The 24,034-nt window shown below is 46.3% G+C and overlaps 1 protein-coding gene across 1 annotated transcript in view; it reads left to right on the forward strand.

Annotated features, from left to right (window-relative positions):
- zzef1 (zinc finger, ZZ-type with EF hand domain 1) overlaps nucleotides 1–24,034 on the forward strand; it is a 56,730-nt gene that overhangs the window by 24,327 nt on the left and 8,369 nt on the right. Inside the window, exons 29-55 of the mRNA XM_084169812.1 lie at nucleotides 113–677; nucleotides 885–1,049; nucleotides 1,219–1,338; nucleotides 1,532–1,693; nucleotides 2,025–2,157; nucleotides 2,777–2,915; nucleotides 3,091–3,256; nucleotides 3,490–3,623; nucleotides 3,778–3,906; nucleotides 4,398–4,567; nucleotides 4,770–4,959; nucleotides 5,286–5,479; nucleotides 5,793–6,079; nucleotides 6,736–6,910; nucleotides 11,833–11,965; nucleotides 12,155–12,402; nucleotides 12,692–13,006; nucleotides 13,254–13,354; nucleotides 13,612–13,747; nucleotides 13,837–14,022; nucleotides 14,296–14,469; nucleotides 14,644–14,787; nucleotides 15,244–15,412; nucleotides 15,821–15,919; nucleotides 16,399–16,564; nucleotides 17,497–17,647; nucleotides 23,052–23,123. Coding sequence (XP_084025938.1) covers nucleotides 113–677; nucleotides 885–1,049; nucleotides 1,219–1,338; nucleotides 1,532–1,693; nucleotides 2,025–2,157; nucleotides 2,777–2,915; nucleotides 3,091–3,256; nucleotides 3,490–3,623; nucleotides 3,778–3,906; nucleotides 4,398–4,567; nucleotides 4,770–4,959; nucleotides 5,286–5,479; nucleotides 5,793–6,079; nucleotides 6,736–6,910; nucleotides 11,833–11,965; nucleotides 12,155–12,402; nucleotides 12,692–13,006; nucleotides 13,254–13,354; nucleotides 13,612–13,747; nucleotides 13,837–14,022; nucleotides 14,296–14,469; nucleotides 14,644–14,787; nucleotides 15,244–15,412; nucleotides 15,821–15,919; nucleotides 16,399–16,564; nucleotides 17,497–17,647; nucleotides 23,052–23,123 — 4,823 coding nt within the window. The remainder of the gene's footprint in view (nucleotides 1–112; nucleotides 678–884; nucleotides 1,050–1,218; nucleotides 1,339–1,531; nucleotides 1,694–2,024; nucleotides 2,158–2,776; nucleotides 2,916–3,090; nucleotides 3,257–3,489; nucleotides 3,624–3,777; nucleotides 3,907–4,397; nucleotides 4,568–4,769; nucleotides 4,960–5,285; nucleotides 5,480–5,792; nucleotides 6,080–6,735; nucleotides 6,911–11,832; nucleotides 11,966–12,154; nucleotides 12,403–12,691; nucleotides 13,007–13,253; nucleotides 13,355–13,611; nucleotides 13,748–13,836; nucleotides 14,023–14,295; nucleotides 14,470–14,643; nucleotides 14,788–15,243; nucleotides 15,413–15,820; nucleotides 15,920–16,398; nucleotides 16,565–17,496; nucleotides 17,648–23,051; nucleotides 23,124–24,034) is intronic.

Raw genomic sequence — 24,034 nt, forward strand, 5'->3', positions numbered from 1 at the left:
AACGTACTGATACGAATCTCTTAACTAGAATCATGCATATTTATGGACAAATGCTTCTCTATGTATATTTTATGTTTGAATCTCTCCCTCCTGCCCCTTCCTTCTCCTCTAGCTGAGATGCTTCTTGGGAAGGCCTATCTGTTGTTGAGATTCCCCCCCAGTGGCGCTTCTTCTCACTTGGACACTGACTCCTCCAGGGCAGCAGAGGGCAGTGCTGTCTTACAGCCTCCACTCTTCCGCTCCAGCTCCATATCAGAGGGGGACTTCCTGCCCAGCCCCTCGTTGGGAGCCCAGTCCTCCCATGCAACAGGCTCCGAGGTGGGGGGCTGTGAGGCAAGGGCTGGATCTGGAGCTGTAGGCCCAGTACCTGGACCAGGCTACCCTCATTCCTTCCGGGTCCATCCCCAGGGTTCGACAGTTTCTGACCCAGGGCCGGGCCCCTCCAGCCAGGGCCTACTGGGCTCCACAGAGAGCCTGTCCTACCAGCCAGGGGCAGCGGAGCCTGCATCCCCCTCCACCTTCCCCCGGAAGGCTCCCTCCTTCAGCCGGGGCCGCCTCCGCCTCCTCTCCTTGCGCTCCGTGGAAGAGCCTCGCTCTGCCCCCTCTGTCAAGGAACGCTACCCTCTCCTCAAACACATCATCAACTTCATGAAGGACCAGACACTGACTACTGTCAGGTATGTGTCACTGTCATCCACACACTGGGCACGGGAAGGGTTCATTGTTTGGCTTTGTTGATTAGGAAGCAGTGATTTTTACAAATGTGTTATTATATTGTCGTTCTTAAACTGTTAGATTGAACAAACTTGCTCTCTAGATCCAATGTTGTGATTTATGTTTTGCTAAGCCTTTGTTTTTGGATGTGTATTTATCTACCTGTGCAGTGTCCGACAGACGCTGTCCTTGAACAAGGCCCAGGCTCAGAGTGTTTGTAAGGTCCTGGAGACGGTGCAGCAGTGTTTACTGTCCCTGGGGAAACCACACCTCTTCCAGGCCCCCTGCATTCTGTTCCTACAGGAACTGCTGGCTTGCCAGAAAGACTTCACCAGGTCCGTCTGACCCTATAAATACTGATATGTGTAATGTAGCTGCCATAACGGCTTCAGGATTGCATAAATAAGGGTCTGATTGAGATGTATTGATATAATAATCTATTTCCACCTAATTTTCCTGTTAAGACACTCATTCAGGGTTTGTTTGTTTGTTTTCCCTGGGCAGTTATTTCTCCCAGTTGTCTGGAAGTGGGCAGGAGCTGAGAGAGAAGGTGAGGAAGTCCTACCATCGACTAGTCCTCATGCTGGTGGAGGCAGTACAAGGCTTCAGCAGTCTCAACGAGAAGTATGTATTAATTCATCCCTGTTCAGTTGAACATGTGCTACATAGAGAGACATAACATGTTATAAGCCTTGTAATAAGACATTTATAAGTATGATAAATAATTGTGTATTTGGGAGCATAGAGAAAGTAAGTGAAACCCATTCTGCTCTCTCCTCCTGATTTGATAACTCATTTGGTATCTTCCCCTCCCCAGGGTCCTGCTGCCTGCCCTGTCCTGTGTTCAGACCTGCCTGCTGCATCTATTGGACATGAGCTGGGAGGTACAGGACCTCCCCCTGTTCCTCCAGATCAAACTACCTGACCTCCTCCTCACCATGTCCCAGGAGAACATCAGCGTGCACGACATCGCCATCAGGTACTGTCTGAGGAGGGACAGAGGACAGAGGAAGGGTGCCAACTAGTGGCGTGGAGTGGTGGTGGCGCTGTATAGTAGCTTTTCACTAAGGGTTCACGTACTGTATCTTCATAATAATGTATGCCACATAACATTAATATTTAGCATTAGACACAACAGCCTTCTTCATGCACCACAAGAGCGAGTGTTGTGGCCTGTGAAAATATCTACTATCAGTGTTAATTTGAAGACCATGCTACGCTAGATATTAGCCAGACAAAAAAGGTAGGATGTTACCTAAATGTGAGAAAATGGCCATCTAATTTTCCACCCTGTCTGATGTTGTCCTCAGTCAGTGGACGGAGGAGGATGAGATAGCAGACTATAAGAAGAACCGGGACTGGATGGACGAGTGTGTGGACGGGATGTTTGAGAAGTGGTATGACAAGATTGACGAGGAGGGTTCCATGGAGGACAGGAGAAAGGTAGAGCGGACTCAGGCCCTAAATCCCAAATACTCAATTCCTAGCCCCTACCCCCTAGGCACTTGTGTAGATCTGAGAGGATTGGATAGGGGGTCGTTCCATTTGATTTCAATCACTTTTTGACCGCTCCCCTTTTGATTTGAACAAAACTTTTTATACATTTTGGCAATGGTAGATGTGGTCAGAAAGGGATTTTCTGGAACTGAATGCCAAAACATTTAGGGGATAGAGGTGTTCAAAGTTGACCTATTTTGCATACCCCACCCTACCATGAGACATCCATGTCTTCATTACTGGAAAATATCAACGGGTGAGTTTGATATAATTTAAAAGCCTACAAACAGGGTTGTCAAACTATTTTATTATTATTTGTTAATAGAAATTGTAATTATTGTACTTTTTTAACGTCAATTATCGAAAAACGTGTAAACTTCGATTTTTTTTTCATTTTCACATATGTTGTAGCTTAGACCATCTTTGACATTATCTTAGGTGTTTGTGTTGTTTTGTCATTGAAAAGCAGTGAGGACAATTTTAATTGAAATGGAATTGACCCCAACCATGTCCATGATACTGTCCAAAAGCTGAGGTAGTTAACCCCTTCCTGTCCTGTCCTCAGATGCACATGTTCATAGCTCGTTACTGTGACCTGCTCAACGTGGTGATCTCCTGTGATGGCTGTGAGAGGATGGCTCCCTGGCACCGGTACCGCTGTCTGCAGTGTATGGACATGGACCTGTGCAAGACCTGCTTCCTCAGTGAGTACACACACACTCCCATTGCACATGCACACATACACACACACACACCCTACCTGTATACCTGTATAGAGCTGGACTTATACCCCGAAATGTCTTGTTTAAGCTTCAACGCGAGAACGTAAAACAGTTACATCTTTCCTCTAGTCTAACTGAACCGGCTCTGTGTGTCTAGGTGGTGCCAAGCCGGAGGGTCACGAGGACGACCATGAGATGGTGAACATGGAGTATGCGTGTGACCACTGCCAGGGCCTCATCGTGGGCAGCAGGATCAACTGTAATGTCTGTGAAGACTTTGACCTCTGCTTCGGCTGCTACAATGCCAAGAAATACCCTGACAGGTAATATATTAATCCATTTTTGTTTTGGAAACACTTTAGATATAATGCTAAAAGCATGAATGAGGCTTTATAATGTCTTGATATATGTTATGTCTTTCTATCGAATGTCTAAAACCTGCTAAAGCTGATATCTTTCTCAGTAGAATTGACTGTGTGGTGGTAATGCACAGGTACTGCAGCGGCTTACCATCTCTCACCCTGTCTCTTGTTTTTCCCTTCACGTCGTCCTCTAGTCACCTCCCGACCCATCGGATCACTGTCTGCCCCATGGTGACCATCAGGATCAGTGACCGCCACCGCCTCATCCAGCCCTACATCCACAACTACTCCTGGCTGCTGTTCGCTGCCTTGGCCCTGTACACCTCAGGTAAACATGCTCAACTCTTATCCTCTGGCATAAAAAAATGAAAGGGAGCTTCAAGTCAATAGTCAGTCACATAACAATGGAAAAATGGGACCAGCAACTTGATGGAGTTGTAATTGTCATTAAAGAGTATTTGTTTCTTTTCTTTACACCTCAGACCTGAGCAGCGAGAGACAGCAGGAGGGGGAGCCTCTGGGACCAGACACCCTGACCCAGGCCTCCGCCCTGCAGACACGCTGCTCACAGCTCATTACCGAGTGCCTGCTCAAAGGACAGACTGGCAAAGGTAGGCCACACAGCAACTGTATACCTTGTTCTTATCAGCATGTTTATTTCCATGACTGATCAAAATGCATTTCTCATGCTCTCTCTTGTCTCTCTGCAGCAGACGTATAGTGAGAAATATATTTGGAACATCAAATCGCAATATCTAATCGCAATACATGTAGAATCGTGAGAATCGCAATACATATGGTATCAGCACCTAAGTATCATGATAACATCGTATCGTGAGGTCCCTGGCAATTCCCAGCCCTATCGTAAAGGTGGTTTTATTGATTTAGATAGCATTCAACTCAAGCCAAACCAACTTATCCATTCCAAATAGATGGGAATAGAGCAGTGTTATAAATTGAGGACATTTCTTGTCGCTCAGTTTTACTGTCCCATCAGACTACTGACTGAACTTCTTGAAACTCCATTGATATAGCCATTGTTCCTGACCCCCCCCCCCCCCAACTGTTTCTGTTGAATCATTCCATCCCTGTGTGTGTGCAGGTCTGCGGTCCTCTGCCCTGCTGTCCCTGCTGGCCTCTAATGAGTCAGAGAGTGAGCTGTGTCCTGAGTCACCCTCCCAGGAGCTCAGCATCAACACCACCACAGAAGACACCTCCTCTCTGCCTGGCTCCACCGCTGCTATCTGCTCACCACTGCCCTCTAGGGACAAGGTGAGTTACTACACCCTGGCCTCGAGCCAGGCCTTGACTTCAATATTGTGTCCCTACTCTTTGTAAAATGTCTGTTTTTATCGATATGATTCTGCTTCAGAACCAATTTCCCCCTGCAGCTATTCACTTCTACTGCTCCAATACAATGGCATTCATGGATAACCACCACACACTGATGATCCTTCTTCTGTTTGTCCATCAGAGTAAAGCCCAGGGGAAGGAGAAGGATGTGGAGTCTCCCCCTGCTGCCCTGGAGGTGTGCTCCACGTCAGAGAGAGAAGGAGGACAGGAGAAGGGGAAGAAGCTGGTGAAACAGGACACCCTGGACTGGTCCAGCCTCAGCCAGACCCCCTCTCTGTCCAGCGAGGGAACACTGTCTCCTGTGGTCAGAGGTGAGGCGGGAGGGACCAGCCATGTGCTTTTCTAATCGCTCCCCGTCTGGAATTAATAAAGTCACTTTGAATTCAATTCAATTGAATGTGTGTCAGACCATTGTTAGCTTTAATCACCAATTGGTGAAATGGTAAAAGACTGTTGCGCCTATCTTATAGCTGAAGTGAATGTTGGTTAAGTCATCCTGGCCACCGACCTGTTTGAATGAGTGTGTCAGTTGGTATCACATCATCCATCCATCTTTGTCAATGAGTGTTGCGCCTAGTCTAGTCTAGCCTGGAGACGAAGCTAAGTTAACCTTTGCCTGTTTCCGTGTATCCCCCAGCTCCAGAGTCGGGCTCAGAGACCATCACCTCTCCAACGCCAGAGGACATAGAGGAGATGAAAGAGATGATGAAGGAGAGGGATGAGAAGATGGAGAGGATGGCCAAGGTGCCCATCCAGGAGCATGTGTTTGCAGAGTGCTCGAGAGAGAGGATCCTGGGGCTGCTAGCTGCCATGCTGCCTCCAGCCAAACCGGTAAGATGATTGTACTACCAGATAGCAGAAGAAGCTAGGAAGTCCATACTGAGTTTATGAAGTGCCTTCTGTTTTATTGTTCCGAATAGCCAAGGGGGCTCAGAGTCAATACACCATTCTTTAAGTTTAATCGGTAACACTTAAGTTGCCCTATGTAACTACACAGTAATAACTAACAACGGTTACTATGCAACTACATGTTAATGCAATATTGTTACTTCAGTTAATACTGTGTAGTTACCGCTGTAACTATCTATCCATTGACCTCTGACCTCTTGCACCCCCCCCCCCCCCCCCCCCCCCCCCCCCCCAGGGCACCACCCTGGCTCTGTCCAGCCTGAGCCCCATCCTGCCCCAGCTCTTCAGGGTGGTCATCTCCAACGCCGGGTGTCTGAACGAGACCTACCACCTGACCCTGGGTCTGCTGGGGCAGCTGCTGCTGAGGATACCCCCCCTGGAGGCGGATGCGGCCGTCAGAGAGGCCCTAGCCGATAAGTACGAGCTGCTCACCCCAGGAGAGGGGGCTGCCGCCGGGGCTGACACACAGGGCTGGAAGACCACCCAGCTACTTTTCAGTCTGGGGGCTGTCTGTCTGGACAGGTAAACCACGGCACCATAGTCATGCATATTCACTGTTTGTGTTAAATACGAGTTGTAAACCACAGTAAACTGGAGAGTGGAACAGGACATACAGTAGATCTAGAGGTGTGTTCAACTAGAGAAATAGTTTGCGAACGTTAGCTAATGTTGGCTAACATATTCTGTTTGTTTTGTGCTACCCACGAACATTCGCTAACGTTAGCTAACAGTATAGAAGGTAGTGTGTGGCGAATGTAAATGTTTATTTCAGGTCGAAACCAACGCTACAAATAATCAGGTGTCCATGTAGGCTGTCTATTACATGTAGTAGGAATGGCAAAGTCCTTTTCAGTTAGAATATTGCCACTAAAAAGGCACAGTAATCCTTACAAAAAGGAGCTATTTTGCGGCTTCACAGTAACATTTTGGATTGTTCATTCAAATCGTTCAACTGAGATTGTTCCTAAGTTTGCCGCAAACAAAACCCATGTTGAACTCACCTTAGATTTGACTGTGTTGCTTGACTATTATTCTAACACCATTGTTGTAAGACATCTCTTCTCCTTCTCTCTTCTTTGTTGTCATATAGGACACATCTAAATCTAAAGAGGTTGCTTGACAGTTGTTGTTATGATGAAGCCACTGGATATATTTTCTCTCTGTCTTTTGAAATATAGTCGTATAGGTCTGGACTGGGCGTGTTCGGTGGCTGATATCCTGCGGAGCCTGAACGCCTGTCCCCAGTGGAGTGTTGTCATAGCAACCTTCACCGACCACTGTGTCCGGCAACTACCACACGTGCTCAAACGCACCAACCTCTTCACCCTGCTGGTGCTGGTCGGCTTCCCTGAGGTACTGACTAATTCAGTTACTATTGTTATGGAATAGGTTAGGTAGTTTAGACCGCACACTACAGCTGACTATTGCGTCCACATTCCATTCCCACAGGGGGCAGCAGCAACCTTGTCTAGGTGCTGAGCCTGGTTGCTGTCTCCCTGGGCACATGTGCATCCAACACGGTCCTCAAACGCTGATTTCTCAAATGAATTCACACATTTATTCAGGTTACAGACCAGTTAACTAGACTTAGCAAGTGCAAAAATATTAGCAGGCTAGTTAATCGGTTTCGTAACACCTTTGGGAAAACATAGCACAAAACAAACTGCAAATGCATCTAACAAGTTTGTAGTCACAAGCTTGATGTAGTCATTGCGTGAAAGGAATATGGGACCAAATACTACTTCATTTAATACACTATACATTTCTAAATGCTAAACAGATACGCAGGAAATCCCCTCAAATAAAACAAGATGAGGGAGGACAATGTTTTGGAGCATGGCCTTATTTCTATTACAGCATATTGGATGACTGTTATTCATATTCCGTTTACCCAGCTCAATGTAACATCGATAGGTTAAGGATACTACATGATACTATAATTTTCCCCCATACCGATCATGAGGTTGCTACAACCTAGCCTAAGAATGAAAGTTTACAACGTAGGTGCACAGGTCGAGTGAAATTTTAGTAATCAAGGTGACAGACAGTGACACATTCAATACCGCCTTGAACACTCTTGCCTGCATCTAGCTGATCTAGGGTGTAATCATTAGTCCAATAGTTGCAAACAAGTTTCTATTGGACAAATTCAGGTATGTTTATCCCCGTTTCGTTCCGTTTGCTTCCGTTTAAGAAACGTTTTTCAACAGAATCGGCGGAATGAATACACCCCTGATCAGACACAAACACAGTTCACTTTTATAGCAGCCACATACAAACAGCATGATCCCTTTGATCGTTGTATAATTCCTTCTCACACCTACGCGCTCTCCTCCCCTCACCTTTTCCCTTCACTTGTGGACTTCAGTGCACAACACATCAGCTGTCTGTGACCAGGCGAAAATACCTTTCCAAGCCAAACCTTTATATCATAACCGCTAACCGCTACACACAGCCTACATCGTTGTCACCCTATTACAGTCATAGTCAACATAGTCAACTAACGCGTTAGCAAACCCGCTACAATCATGCAGTACAATGTACAGTCAGCAGCAAGCAGTTTAAAAGTTACACCAGGGGGCACCGGTGGCAATATATTAATAAAACCAAAAGCTTACCTTGACTTGGAAGAGTTCCAGTGTTGGATAGCCATAGCCTGCTAACTAACATAACATTCCTCTCTGTTTGAGTCGGGTGTTTGAGTAGGCTAAACTAGCTCGCTGCATTTGAAAAAAATTTACAACAAAATACATCTAGCTCTCTCTCTTGCGTCTCCTTCATTTTTGAAGAATTTAATTTGTTCAAAACTGTTCAACTATTATCTTTCTCTCTCTGAGTCAATTACTCACCACATTTTATGCACTGCAGTGCTAGCTGTAGACTGTAGCTCATGCTTTCAGTACTAGATTCATTCTCTGATCCTTTAATTGGGTGGGCAACATGTCAGTTCATGCTGCAAGAGCTCTGATAGGTTGGAGAACGTCCTCCGGAAGTTGTCATAATTACTGTGTAAGTCTATAGAAGGGGGTGAGAATCACGAGCCTCCTAGGTTTTGTATTTAAGTCAGTGTACCAAGAGGAGGACGGAAGCTAGCTGTCCTCTGTAAGGTAGCACCATGGTGTAGCCAGAGTGCTGTTGAAGCTACTGTAGACCTTCATTGCAAAACAGTGTCTTTCAATCAATTATTTGGTGGCTTGAATATATTTAGTATAGTTTTATCTAAAAATGATAACTTTTTTAATGTTTCACTATTTTTATTAAATTCACTGAAGAGGCTGGTCCTCCCCTTCCTCCTCTACATTTACATTTACATGTTTTACATTTTAGTCAGTTAGCAGACGCTCTTATCCAGAGCGACTTACAGTTAGTGAGTGCATACATTATTTTATTTTTTATACTGGCCCCCCGTGGGAAACGAACCCACAACCCTGGCATTGCTAACGCCATGCTCTACCAACTGAGCTACATCCCTGCCGGCCATTCCCTCCCCTACCCTGGACGACGCTGAGCCAATTGTGCGCCGCCCCATGGGTCTCCCGGTCGCGGCCGGCTACGACAGAGCCTGGATTCAAACCAGGATCTCTAGTGGCACAGCTAGCACTGCGATGCAGTGCCTTAGACCGCTGCGCCACTTGGGAGCATCCACTGCTATATACCTATTTTCTATTGACTAATATCGACTGGAACTCAAAATCTAAAATCTAATTTTATTCCTTGCATGCTTCGTAAACAACAGGTGTAGACTAACAGTGAAATGCTTACTTACTGGCCATTCCCAACAATGCAGAGAGAAAGAAAATAGAGAAATTATAGAAAAGTAAAACATAGATACACAATGAGTAACAATAACTTGGCTATATACACGGGGTACTAGTACCGAGTCGATGTGCAGGGGTACAAGGTAATTGAGGTAGATATCTACATAAAACTAGGAATAGAGTGACTAGGCAATAGGATCGATAATAAACAGTAGCAGCAGCATACAGTGTATTCGGAAAGTATTTCCACATTTAGTTACGTTAGACTTATTCTAAAATTGATTAAATTATTTTTTTTCCTCATCAATCTACACACAATACCCCATAATGACAGTGAAAACAGGTTTTTAGAAATGTTTGAAAATTTCTTAAAAATACAAAACTGAAATAACTTATTATAATACTCGAAATTGAGCTCAGGTGCATCCTGTTTCCATTGGTCATCCTTGAGATGTTTCTACAACTTGATTGGAGTCCACCTGTGGTAAATTACATTTATTGGACATGATTTGGAAAGGCACATGCCTGTATATGTAAGGTCCCACAGTTGACAGTGCATGTCAGAGCAAAACCCAAGCCATGAGGTCGGAGGAATTGTCCATAGAGCTCCGAGACAGGATTGTGTCGAGGCACAGATCTGGGGAAGGGTACCAAAACCTTTCTGCAGTATTGAAGGTCCCCAAGAACACAGTGGCCTCAATCATTTTTAAATGGAAGAAGTTTGGAACCACCAAGACTAAGCAATCGGGGGAGTAGGGCCTTGGTCAGGGAGGTGACCAAGAACCCAATAGTCACGCTTACAGAGCTCCAGAGTTCCTCTGGGGAGACGGGAGTACCTTCCAGAAGGACAACCATCTCAGCAGCACTCCACCAATCAGGCCTTTATGGTAGAGTGGCCAGACGGAAGCCACTCCTCAGTAAAAGGCACATGACAGCCTGCTGGGGTTTGCCAAAAGGCACCTAAAGGACTCTGACCATGAGAAACAAGATTATCTGGTTTGATGAAACCAAGATTGAACTCTTTGGCCTGAATGCCAAGTGTCACGTCTGGAGGAAACCTGGCACCATCCCTACGGTGAAGCATGGTGGTGGCAGCATCATGCTGTGGGGATGTTCTTCAGCGGCAGGGACTGGGAGACTAGTCAGGATCGAGGGAAAGATGAACGGAGCAAAGTACACAGAGATCCTTGATGAAAACCTGCTCCAGAGTGCTCCGGACCTCAGACTGGGGCGAAGGTTCACCTTTCAACAGGACAACGACCCTAAGCACACAGCCAAGACAATGCAGGAGTGGCTTCGGGACAAGTCTCTGAATGTCCTTGAGTGGCCCAGCCAGAGCCCGGACTTGAACCCGATCTGCAGAGAAGAATGGGAGAAACTCCCCAAATACAGGTGTGCCAAGCTTGTATTGTCATACCCAAGAAGACTCAAGGCTGTAATCGCTGTCAAAGGTGCTTCAACAAAGTACTGATTAAAGGGTCTGAATACTTATGTAAATGTGATATTTCAGTTGTTGTTTTTTATACATTTGCATATACAATGTATAAAAAAACTGTTTTTGCTTTGTTATTTTGGGGTATTGTCTGTAGATTGATGGGAAGAAAAAAAAACAATTTAATCAATTTTAGAATAAGGCTGTAACGTAACAAAATCAAGGGGTCTGAATACTTTCCAAATGCACTGTATGTGATGAGTCAAAAAAGTTAGTGCAAAAAGAGTAAATGCAGATAGTATCTGTAAACTATTTAGCAGACGTATGGCTTGGGGGTAGAAGCTGTTCAGGGTCCTGTTGGTTCCAGACTTAGTGCATCGGTACTGCTTGCCGTGCGGTGGCAGAGAGAACAGTCTATGACTTGGGTGAATGGAGTCTTTGCTAGTTTTTAGGGCGTTCTTCTTGAGGTCCTGGATGGCAGGGAGCTCGGCCCCAGTGATGTACTGGGCCGTACGCAATACCCTCTGTAATGCCTTGTGGTCGGATGCCAAGCAGTTGTCATACCAATCGGTTATGCAGCCAGTCAAGATGCTCTCAATGGTGCAACTGTATAACTTTTTATGGATCTGAGGGCCCATGCCAAATATTTTCATCCTCCTGAGGGAGAAGAGGCATCCTCACGACTGTGTTGGTGTGTTTGGACCATGATACTATAGATCCTTAGTGATGTGGATGCCGAGGAACTTGAAGCTCTCGACCTGCTCCACGACAGCCCCGTCGATATGAATGGGGGCGTGCTCGGACCTCCGTTTCCTGTAGTCCACAATCAGCGCGATTGTCTTGCTGACATTGAGGGAGAGGTTGTTGTCCTGGCACCACACTGCTAGGTCTCTGACCTCCTCCCTATAGGCTGTCTCATCGAAGTCAGTGATCAGGCCTACCACGGTTGTGTCATCAGCAAACTTGATGATGGTGCTGGAGTCCTCGTCCTGCTGCTGTCTCCTCCAGTAGTCCACCATTCAACTGGCTTGTAGACCTTCTGTCCTGCCCTCTGTCTGACCCCTTGTCTCTTTCTGCTATCCTAGGTGCTGTGTATGGGCACCCAGTCAGTGTTCATAGACAATGCCAACGAGCAGCACCATATGATCCTACTCAAGCACTTCACTGAGAAGAACCATGCGGCTGTGGTGGATGTCAAGACCCGCAAGAGAAAGACGGGTTAGAGGACGGACTGTCGCAAAGTTATTTTCATACATTTTGCTCATGGTGCTCATAGTAGAGCTGTGTTAAACCCTCACACATTTGCGTGTATGTTTGATGTTTTTATACTAATGCAACAAAATTGCCCAGCAATGGGGCAATAAAGATGTTCTGAATCTGTATGCTGCCCCTCTCCTGTCCTTACAGTGAAGGACTACCAGCTGATCCAGCTGCAGGACTCCAGTGCTACAGGCTTCCACAGCCCAGGGTCCCAGGTCCAGGGTGTAGGTCAGGGTCAGGGACCCCCCCAGGCCCAGCTAACCCACTACCTCAGTAACTTCACCTCCATCATCAGCCACCTGCTGCAGAGCAGTCAGGACAGCAGCACCCCCGACGCTGTGGAGGCCTCCTGGGTCGTCTCACTGGCCCTCAAGGGCCTCTACAACACACTCAAGGTACCTCGGAAACGAAGCCACCTTTTGGTTATCATCACTCAACTACTACAGAATGTCCTTTTCTCTCTCTTTTCAATATGACATTATGTTATTATTTATGTGTTTTTCCTGTAGATTTTTCCTGGTAGACTTTTTATTGAATGTCCATTTCCGTCTTCTAGTGGCTGAATATCTTTTTCATTTATTCCCGTTTTATATGTACTTCATATCATGCACTATGGTAGGACTGTGGTTGGACTGTGAGTTGAAGACTTTGTCTAACATTTCCTGTCGTGTTCCTTCCCTGTAGAAGCACGGTGTTACTGAGGCCCAGGAGGCCATCCAACAGTCCGGTCTGACCCAGCTCCTGGTGAGGAAGTGCAGTAAGGGGACAGGCTTCAGTAAGCTGTGGCTGCTCCGAGACCTGGAGATCCTCTCCATAATGCTCTACTCCTCCAAGAGGGAGATCCACAGCATGGCCCAGGGCCAGGACGGGGAGAAGGAGGAGAAGGAACAAGACAAGGAGCATGACTCGGACCACTCTAGTTGTTGTGCCGACGACCCCGACCCCAACCGGCCTGACCCACTGGAGGGGCTCGACGAAGAGACCAAGATTTGCTTCCAGGTCAGCAGGGATGCCCACATCCTCATTATACCGTTTTTAAAAAATCCCACTTCTGAAACTAATGTATCGAAGGGCGACAACCCCTTGGATCTCCGGGGTCGATCCCGGGTTTCCAGCCCCCGTAGGAAAATGTGTTAACCACTGCTCCAATAGCTCTAAACGACTTGGACGAGAATGGAACGATCTCTCTCTCTCTCTCTCTCTCTCTCTGAATTGTAACAATCTCTTTGAATTGTGTCTGTTTCAGATTACCCATGATGCCTTAAACGCGCCCCTGCACATCCTGCGGGCCATGTACGAGCTGCAGATGAAGAGAACGGACTCCTTCTTTCTGGAGGTGCAGAAGAGGTAAGAATTAGATCACACTCCTGTCATACATTCCTTCATACAAATCAAATCACAATTTATTGAAAGTGCATTTAACAGTCACAACACACTTCACAGAAAAATAAATCAAAATAGTACATCCTTCATAATGTGTTTCGAATACCATTGCACCATGTCATTTTCATACCTGACTTGTGTAGCTTTCATCCATCACAGACAATGTTCTGCTATGACATTGCATGGTGGTATTCATGCCTGACTTGGTTGACGACCCGCAGGTTTGACGGAGACGTGATAAAGACGGACGAGGCGATTAGGACGCTGGCTCAGAAGTGGCAGCCCTCCAAGAGACCTCGCTCTGAGGAGAGGAGCACCAAGGCTGTGGACACTGACATGATCGTTGTGCCCTGTGTGGTGAGCACTGCATTGCATTTACAGTTTGACATAGTTTGAAGAATTGGTGTCAGCTGATGAACAACCCACTCCCACCCTTCCTCCCCCAGTCCAAGCCCAGTCACTGTGAGAAGGCGACAGAGGAGACCACGGTGGTGACTCAGAAGCTGATCACCAACACAGAGACTGACCTCCAGCTGAGTTACGCCAAGCAGCGCCGCACCAAGTCCTCCGCCCTGCTGCACAAGGAGCTGGACGCACGCAGCAACCGCTCTGTCAGACAGTACCTAGTCAAGGTAGGTGGAGGTGGAGGTTCTGTCTGTCGCTCAGTTGGTACTAGAAGAGCATGGCACTAGCTAGCAATGCCAGTGTTATGGGTTCGATTCCCGCAAGGATCACGTATACTAAACGGGCTTGTTTCCCGGACACATATTAAGCCATTGAACATGCTTTTTTAGGCCAGGACTTGTTTTAATCTGTACCTACTCAAGATGTACGCAGTCACTGTACTGTAAGTGGCTTTGGATAAAATGGTCTGCTAAATGATATGATGACATCATTATGTTCAGGTGAACCAAGCCATCGCCACCCTGTATGCCCGTCACGTGCTGGCGTCGCTGCTGGCTGACTGGCCCCAGGGGGCGCCACTGAGTGAGGAGGCTCTGGAGCTGAGCGGAGCATCACACATGGCCTACATCCTGGACATGCTGATGCAGCTGGAGGAGAGACCACTCTGGGAGAGGGTAAGTGTGTGGTAGTGGTGTGTGTGTGATGTTTCACACAGGGAGTTATTGAGCTTCCACTCTGGAAACGGGTGAGAGGGGGTGCACACATTTGTGTGTGTGTGAGTGAGTGGTATGGAAGTGTGTGGGGTGTCTACATGTTGATGTGGGTTAACTCATTCCTCTGGTCACCAGATTCTACAGAAAGTGCTGGTTGGCTGCAGCCAGAGCATGCTGGGTAGTTTGTCTCTGACAGCGTGTCAGTTCATGGAGGAGCCTGGCATGGCCGTGCAAGTCAGGGAGTCCAAACACCCCTACGACAACAACACCAACTTTGAGGTGGGTACCACATATATCTAATTCCCCACTGAGAGGTCTTACCACATCTAACGGTCTACAGGCACACTAGGAAGTCTACAAGGTTCCCAATATAGGCAACTAAAAGGATATCTATCAGTATTAATGATCATTTGCAAGAAAATGATACATAACTTCAAATATAAGCATGTGGCAGTGTTTTTCATTCTTTTGATATTAAGATAATACCACGCCAGATATGTACTGTGGCCTTCCTGTGTGACCTACTGGAGGAAGCTTGCATTGGACTGACTGTTCTACAGCCGAACAATGATGTTGTAAAGCTTCCTCTCTCTCTCTCTCTCTCTCTCTGTCTCTCTCTCTCTCTCTGTCTCTCTCTCTCTCTCTCTGTCTCTCTCTCTCTGTCTCTCTCTGTCTCTCTCTCTCTCTCTGTCTCTCTCTGTCTCTCTCTCTCTCTCTCTCTCTCTCTCTCTCTAGGACAAGGTGCACATCCCGGGGGCCATCTACCTATCCGTGAAGTTTGACTCCCGCTGTTACACTGAGGAGGGCTGTGATGAGCTTATCATGGGCAGCAGCTCTGACTTCCTCCAGGACCTGCACAACTTCAGCGGCTCCCCACAGAAATGGACTGACTTCGAGATCCCTGGTGAGGGGGCAGGGAGAGAGGGTGCTGGGAGAGGGACAGGGGCAGGAAGAGCGGGGACAGGGGCATGGAGAGAGGGGGCTGGGAGAGGGACGGTCTGGGAGAGAGGGGACAGGGGCATGGAGAGAGGCGGCTGGGAGAGGAACGGTCTGGGAGAGGGACAGGGGCAGGAAGAGAGGGGGCAGGGGTATGGAGAGAGGGGGCTGGGAGAGAGGGGGCTGGGACAGGGACAAGGGCATGGAGAGAGAAAGGGGGCTGGGAGAGAGGGGTCTGGGAGAGGGGACTCGGAGTAAGTATGCCACCCAAGTAAGTGAATTGCTTCGGGGTTGGTATTGAAGATGTTTCCACAATGTGGTTTTAATCTACATAGTTTGACCACGTGTCTGAGTGTGCTGTGTGTTTTCTCCACAGGGGATACTCTGCACTACAGGTTCATCTCAGACATGAGCAACACAGAGTGGGGATACAAATTCACTGTCACCGGGGGACACAGGGGCCGCTTCCAGACAGGTCAGTCTACACACACACATTCACGTACACACACATGCATGTACACACACGCGCACACTCACATACACACACACACTGCAGCGGCATTGGGAGAGTGAGACTGATGAACGACGTGGGCCAGGGCTGGCATCAGCTGAGGACCTGTCACATGTGGTTAAGCTTTTATAATGGGAGTCTAATGCAGCTGACTGAACACACACACACACACACAAGAAGAAGAGCTACTGGGTCTGATCATAGAGGGAAATAGAAACTATCCTTTAATGTTCGAAGTCTAAATCTCAGGGAACATATTCACTTCACATCAATTCTCTATCATAGGAACGCAGCTGTCTTGGGAAACTATTATTCACTCAATAGAAAAGCAACCAGCCGTGTAGACGTGTACTAGTCAACCAACCCTCAAAACGTGTGAAGTATTTTTCTCACACCTCTTCTGACTCGCTCTCTCTTTCTCTCTCTGTCTCTTCCTCAAACAGGTTTTGAGATCCTGAAACAAATGTTGGCTGACGACCAAGTGCTCAGCCACCTCCCATTGGCTGACATCTGGGAGTGGCAGGTGGGCGTGGCCTGCCGCCAGACCGGGAACCAAAGACTGAAGGCCATCCACCTGTTGCTCCGCCTCCTGCAGTGTCAATCACAGAAGTGAGCCTCTTCCCAATGTCCCTGTCCCTCGCATCCACCTTGAACGCACGCTTGTGCACACACACACACACACACACACACACACACACACACACACACACACAGGTAAGTACACACACACCTCATTCTGTCACCTGCTCAAGGCTTCAGGCTCTAGCTGGTCTAGTTTAGAATCAGGTACCTAAAGTAACAAGCTGGATTCACACTCCCAAACACACTCAACCTCGCTCTCTGCCTAATAGAACCGTAAGGCAAACTTGTCACAAATATTGGGCTACACTATTATACTTAAAACTTTGGTAAAACCTATTGATTAGCAACTGAAACCATTTTATAGTTTCCTAGGATGATATTCTGGGGACCTTTTGTACCCAATTTCGAAGGCTCAATATGAAGATTACAAACATGTCTATGTCCTTAGTGTGTCTGTTTGCCCCTAGAGCTAGCGAAAACAGTTTTTACTTGGAGTATTCCAGAGAAACCTAATGTCCTGATAGTTGCCATGGAGATGAGGTCACATATCTATTGGAGGATTTGCATATTTTCCATGCCGATGGCCCCATCTGCCGTAGTGACATCATCACCCTGACTAAATAGAATACACAATGTGTTATAATAATAATAATAATATGTGATTTAGTAGACGCTTTTATCCAAAGCGACTTACAGACGTGTGCGTACATGTTACGTACGGGTAATTCCGGGAATTGAACCCACTATCCTACAGATGTCTAATGTTGTCTAATGGTAAGAACTAATGGAGCTTAACATGACCCACCTTGCAGGGTCACATCTGACTGAAAAAAACACTTAACAAGTAAACAACAGTGTCTTTGTGTGTGTGTGTTCACACTCGTGCGTGTTTGAGTGTGTCCGGGTGTGCTAGTCTCTAACGCTTCTATCTCTCTCTTTCTCTCTCTCTGTGTGTGTAGGGGCTGTGAGCTGACCCTGCTGAGGCCTCTATGGCAGCTGTTCATGACAATGGAGAGTGGTCTGAGTCAGGACCCCACCAGCATCACTGTACTACTGCCCCTACACAGAGCACTCACTGAGCTCTTCTTCATCGCTGAAGCAAGGGCCATGGTGAGAACCACACACACAGCATACACACACAGCATACACACGCAGACACACTTGCTGTAATCCAATTATAGGACATACCATTCTATGACTGAAGGGTAGTAAGTATAAGGTTGTACAGTGTCATACTTAGTTTACCAATACCCAAGGAGCTCATCCTTTGATATAGGCAGACATGTCAATGTGCAGAACCAGTTACCCGTCTATGGATAGTGCTGGCACTCGAGATGTGTTAATGCACTTTGATATGTGTGTGTGATAACGTGTGGTAATCTGTATTGTCAACAACCCTGCCTGTTTCCACCTAGGAAGGTTAAAATAGCACTGTCACATAGCCCTGACCCCTAAGTGTGTTATCCAGCCCACCTGTTCACCTGCTGGGCCCAGTCCAGGCCCAAGGCATAGAGCAGCAGGTCTGCCATCTGTCACCCAGCACAGCCCCTGACACCTGCCACCTGGCTGGCACACTACTATTTATTATCTCTCTAGCTTGATGGTGGCGAGAGAGGGATGGAGCCTGGGAGGGGGAGAGAAAGAAGGAGAGGGGGAGGGAGAGGGGATGAAAAGAGAGAGAGAACGTGGGAGAGGGGGGAAGAGCCAGAGGAGAGATAGCGAGGAGAAAAAGAGAGTGAGGAAGAGTGAGAGGGCTGCCCAACTGAAACCTTCAATAGGTGCTCTTTAATCTGTCTTGAATTCTGAATTAAGGAAAGGCTAAAGGAGTGCATGTGTTGTGCAGTCCAGCAGGAAACGATGCGTCCAGCTTAGAGTCCCTTAACTTGAGCCAGTCACGTCTACATTGTCTTCTGACAGGTGGAGACATTTTTTGTGTGTGTCGCAAATGAACTAGTGCAGACGGAGCCATCACACTATCCAGCGTGAGACAATATCACGTCTACTTATTTAAAGGTAGATAGATACCCATTCAACCTGACTGGCTATAAAAGCTCTCGACTATACCAGTTCCCACTCCCCACTGAATGAATGAGCCTCAAGCTGCCAGTCCAACAGTGAAAGTACTGAAATTAATGATCTGTTGACTTGTCACAGAGATGGATCTCCACCGCTGGCTGCAGGGGAGATGAGAGGAAATTAATCTGTCTGGGTGTCTGTCTGTCTGGTCTGGGCTAATACCTATGGTGGATGTGTTGTTTTTGTTGTTGTTGAGCGTGTGTGTGTGGGGGGGGGGGGGGCTGATGAGTCTGAGATAAGGCTGATGTGTTGTTGTTTTCCTGTGGGAGTGTTGTGTGTGGTTCTACCAGCAGGGGGCAGTAGTAGTTCTCACTAGTGCACACACAGTCACACTGGGTACCATAGTGATAGGATGGCCTGAGATCGACACGCAGTTCACACACACACGTTCCTCTTAGGTGAATCAGTGTCTATCTATCCATCTGTCTATCTATCCATTTATCCATATATCTATCTAACTATATACACTACATGACCAAAAGTATGTGCACACCTGCTCGTCAAACATCGCAACCGAGGGCTGACGATTTTTATGGTTTCGTGAGCTTGTGTGACCTACCATTTCGCGGCTGAGCCGTTGTTGCGCCTAAACGTTTCCACTTCACAATAACAGCACTTCCAGTTGACCGGGGCAGCTCTAGCAGGGCAGACATTTGACCACCAGACTTGTTGGATATACTGTGTGTATATACACTACCGTTCAAAAGTTTGGGGTCAAAACACCAGTCTCAACATCAACAGTGAAGAGGCGACTCCGGGATGCTGACCTTCTAGCTAGCAGACTGGCCAATAAAAAGAAAAGATGAAGATGGGCAGTCTGAGATATGGCTTTTTCTTTACAACTCTGCCTAGAAGGTCAGCATCCCAGAGTCGCCTCTTCACTGTTGACGTTGGTGTTTTGCGGGTAGTATTTAATGAAGCTGCCAGTTGAGGACCTGTGAGGCTTCTGTTTCTCAAACTAGACACTCTAATGTATTTGTCCTCTTGCTCAGTTGTGCACCGGGGCCTCCCACTCCTCTTTCTATTCTGGTTAGAGCCAGTTTGCGCTGTTCTGTGAAGGGAGTAGTACACAGCGTTGTACGAGATCTTCAGTTTCTTGGCAATTTCTCGCATGGAATAGCCTTCATTTCTCAGAACAAGAATAGACTGACGAGTTTCAGAAGAAAGTTATTTGTTTCTGGCCATTTTGAGTCTGTAATCAAACCCACAATTGCTAATTCTCCAGATACTCAACTAGTCTCAAGAAGGCCAGTTTTATTGCTTCTTTAATCAGCACAACATTTCTCAGCTGTGCTAACATAATTGCAAAAGGGTTTTCTAATGATCAATTAGCCTTTTAAAATGATAAACTTGGATTAGCAAACACAACGGGCCATTGGAACACAGGACTGATGGTTGCTGATAATGGGCCTCTGTACGCCTATGTAGATATTACATTAAAAATCAGCCGCTTCCAGCTACAATAGCCATTTACAACATTAACAATGTCTACACTGTATTTCTGATCAATTTATTTTAATGGACAAAAAAATTGCTTTTCTATTCGAAAACAAGGACATTTCTAAGTGACCCCAAACTTTTGAACGGTAGTGTATGTATATGTATATATATATATATATATAATCCATTTCTCTGTATAATCATCCGCCAGAAAATGACTTTTTTACAAACACTCTCACAAACACCTAAATGTGTTTGTTTGCTGCGAAGCCTATTTAGTGCTGACTCACCCTCCATCTTTGAACTGGTGGGCAGTGAAGTGTTGTGTTCTGAGAATGAACAGAGGAGGAGGGGCATACCAGAGGTGTGCAGGGCCTTGTCACACATATTGCACACTATTTGTGTGTCCCAAATGACCCACTATTGCCTATATAGTGTACTACTTTTGTCCAAAGGTACCATTTGGGATGCATTATGTCTTTGGAAGAGCTGAAGGGATGCTGGCTCTGGTGAACTGTGATGTCAGGCTGCCTGCCCTTGCCAGAACCACAACATGGCTGGCACAGGTTGGCTCTCCAGCACCTCAGACAAAGCAGCCCCCCCCCCCCGCTACCCTTGTCACCACTACTGGAAAAAATCCTAGGGAAACACTGACTGTAGCTTGTAGCGTGCACTAGTCTGTGTTTAGACATTATGACTATGGACTTCATGAACTCTGTCCTACTATGTTACACACACACACAGAGAGAGACACACGCACACAAAGAGCGAGATCGACACACACACCTTGACGATATATTATACAGATGTCTATGCTCAGACCAGACTACAGGAGTAAGTTAAACGTGAAGGTGTAACAGATGCGTCATCACCTTTGTCCTAAAAATAAGTATGAGCGTTGAATCTGCTTTGTCAGTGTGTTGACGAATGGGGCAGTTCACAGTAAGGTGATGACATACAGCGTAGTTCACAGTTCCATGTTGACAGTGATGCGGCAGCGAGCATGGCGTGCTGTTGGACAAGTTGACACGTCAGGTTTGCTTTACTTCACTTTATTAGGTTTTCAAGAAAACAAACAAGGAGGACCAAGGCACTCCTTCATATTTGAGGTGAATTTGACAGGGACAATAGACATGAATCAACATTTCTGTTAATGTGCCAAATAAAGCCCGCTGGCTAGTTGTCAACTGTAGCCTGTCTGGTCTATCTGGTTCAGGACTTTATCATCCAGAACAAGTAGACATACTGTATGAACTGCAAAGGCTCAGTGGTTAATATACAGTCACTTCTGCTGATTCCCCAAACAGTGTTTTATGTAGTGTCTCGTGACGGAGCTGGCCAGCATGAATGGGAGATTTGGGTCTGGGTTCCCAACTTCCGAAATGTTTGTTCTATGTGCATGAGAGCACCCTGGGAAGATGTTAACTTCTAAGACATAGGATGCATTCCAAATAGCACCCTATTTCCTTTCTAAGACATAGGATGCATTCCAAATAGCACCCTATTTCCTTTCTAAGACATAGGATGCATTCCAAATAGCACCCTATTTCCTTTCTAAGACATAGGATGCATTCCAAATAGCACCCTATTTCCTTTCTAAGACATAGGGTGCATTCCAAATAGCACCCTATTTCCTTTCTAAGACATAGGGTGCATTCCAAATAGCACCCTATTTCCTTTCTAAGACATAGGGTGCATTCCAAATAGCACCCTATTTCCTTTCTAAGACATAGGGTGCATTCCAAATAGCACCCTATTTCCTTTCTAAGACATAGGGTGCATCCCAAATAGCACCCTATTCCCTATATAGTGTACTACTTTTGCTTTTCAAAAGCAGTACACTATGTAGTGAATAGGGTGCTATTTGGGACGCACACATAATGTACTTCAGACAGGAAGTGACTCTTGTATAAAGGCGTTTCCAACATCATCAAAGTGATCCGTTAGTTATATTAGCCTATATCTCCTGCTGTATACATGTCAGGGATTGTCATGCACTGTCAGCTGTACAAATAGTTCAAGGATGTTACCTTGGTATAAACAGCAGGCTGGGATAGGGAGAGTGAGGAGACGTCCCAAATGGCACCCTATTCCCAATATAGTGCACTACTTTTGACCAGAGCCTTATGGACCCTGGTCAAAAGTAGTGCACTAAATAGGGAATAGGGTGCCATTTAGCAGCTTGCAAGACTGAGGGATGGAGGTATGAGGATCTGGATTGTGTTTCCCTCTCCTACTAGCTACACCATAAAAGCTCCATTTGGCCAGTCATGTGAAGTCACAGCCCATTTAGACTCTATTTAGTCTTATCTATGTTCTAGAACTCTTCTCTCTCTCCACGGTTATATAACAACAGTAACACCAGAACTGCCTGTGTTCAAATAGGATTAGTTTTTGTCTAATTCCAGAGTTTGGTTGAGCCTGTCTGGAGTGCCAAGTGGGCGAGGTTTGGAGTTGCACTTCTTGGGACTATTCCATTAGTTCCATTGCGCCAGACATGCTCAATTAAGCACAGCTGAAGTATCTGACAGAAAACAAATACTATTTGAACCCAGGTCTGCATGACAGTTATTTTTTTCTCAGAATTGGCTTCTGCTGCTGAAAGCTCTATTTTATTTGTTAGTAATTTTGAAGGATTTTCCTACGCTAAGTTCTACATACCACAGAAAGCTGTTCTCAGTACTCTGAGGTAAGTGGTCAGAGAATCTCACTTGTCACTAGGAGAGTTTGTCTCTAGAATGTTTCATAACTCTTTCCAGTGAATGTGTACTGTAGGTAGTATGGGCACTTTTGGCAGAAATCGATGATTTGAAAGCCATGGCATATTCACTCCGGGAATGACAGGGTCAAGAGTATGGGTTGTAAATGAGTGTTTGTACCTGAGATGTATTGCTCAATGTATGCTCTGTGAGTGGGAGTCACAGTGCCACAAGCATGTGAGGAGGGATGAGCAAGGTCTTATTGAGAAGGACTACAAACCATTGTCTTTGTTTTCCAGGAGGAAGGCATTCTCCAGGAGTACCTATTAGCCCTGACCACCAATGAACAGCTCCTCGCCCGCACAGCACTGGTAAGAGCTTACAGTTAGACCTCTTCATATACAGCACCTGATAATGTGTTGGCCAGCAGACACATGATAGTTGTATGGACTTGCACCACTTTGTACCTGGTAATGTTGAAGACAGGGATTGACTAGCAATGTTGAAAGTGACACTTTTTTAAATCTCATATAAAGATTTAAAGCTTTAACTACTCAACGTTTTCTTATTCAACTCACTCAGGATGGGAATGCTTAGAAACTATTCTTTCAAACATCTTCTAAGTACTTAGACTTTGCCTAGGACTACTCTTTGACCTAGATGGTTATCAATATCATGAATGATGCGTTTTGGAATGTGGGCTCAAACATATAGGCTAGATAACGTTCTCACTGTGCTTCCAGACCCAGATCTCCATAATATTCCAAAACATTCTCCATCCATGCTGTACAAATGACATTGATATACCACTTTTAAGACTGTTGTTTTCCCATTTGTCAATCAGGGTTTGATGAGCCCCAGAGTGAGAATACCGGTAGTCTTTAGTTATGATATTCAGCTGTTCCTCATTTCCTCCTCTAATGGTGAATCATAATGCTAGTGACACACAGCGGACTCCACACACACACACACACACACACACACACACACACACACACACACACACACACCCTCCATTCTGTACTAATGTATTTGGTAATTACTTCCCATTATCATGCGTGGCTTAGTGAACGTCATCTCTGCTCCGCTATGCTGTGATCCCGAACAGAGGGGCAAGGGGGCAGCAGCCAAGCAGTGTGGAGGGAGGAGGGAATCCAGGGGTGGTGGGAGTGGAGGGGATTGGGTGTGGGAGGGGAGATTCCGGGGTGTGAGATGCACGATTAAATTATAATGTCTGATTGTCAGAGCGGAGAAGGGTTTATCTGCATAGAAATAGAATTAC

The sequence above is a fragment of the Coregonus lavaretus genome (assembly GCF_964263955.1).
Source record: "Coregonus lavaretus genome assembly, chromosome: 10".
In the NCBI taxonomy this organism is placed as follows: domain Eukaryota; kingdom Metazoa; phylum Chordata; class Actinopteri; order Salmoniformes; family Salmonidae; genus Coregonus; species Coregonus lavaretus.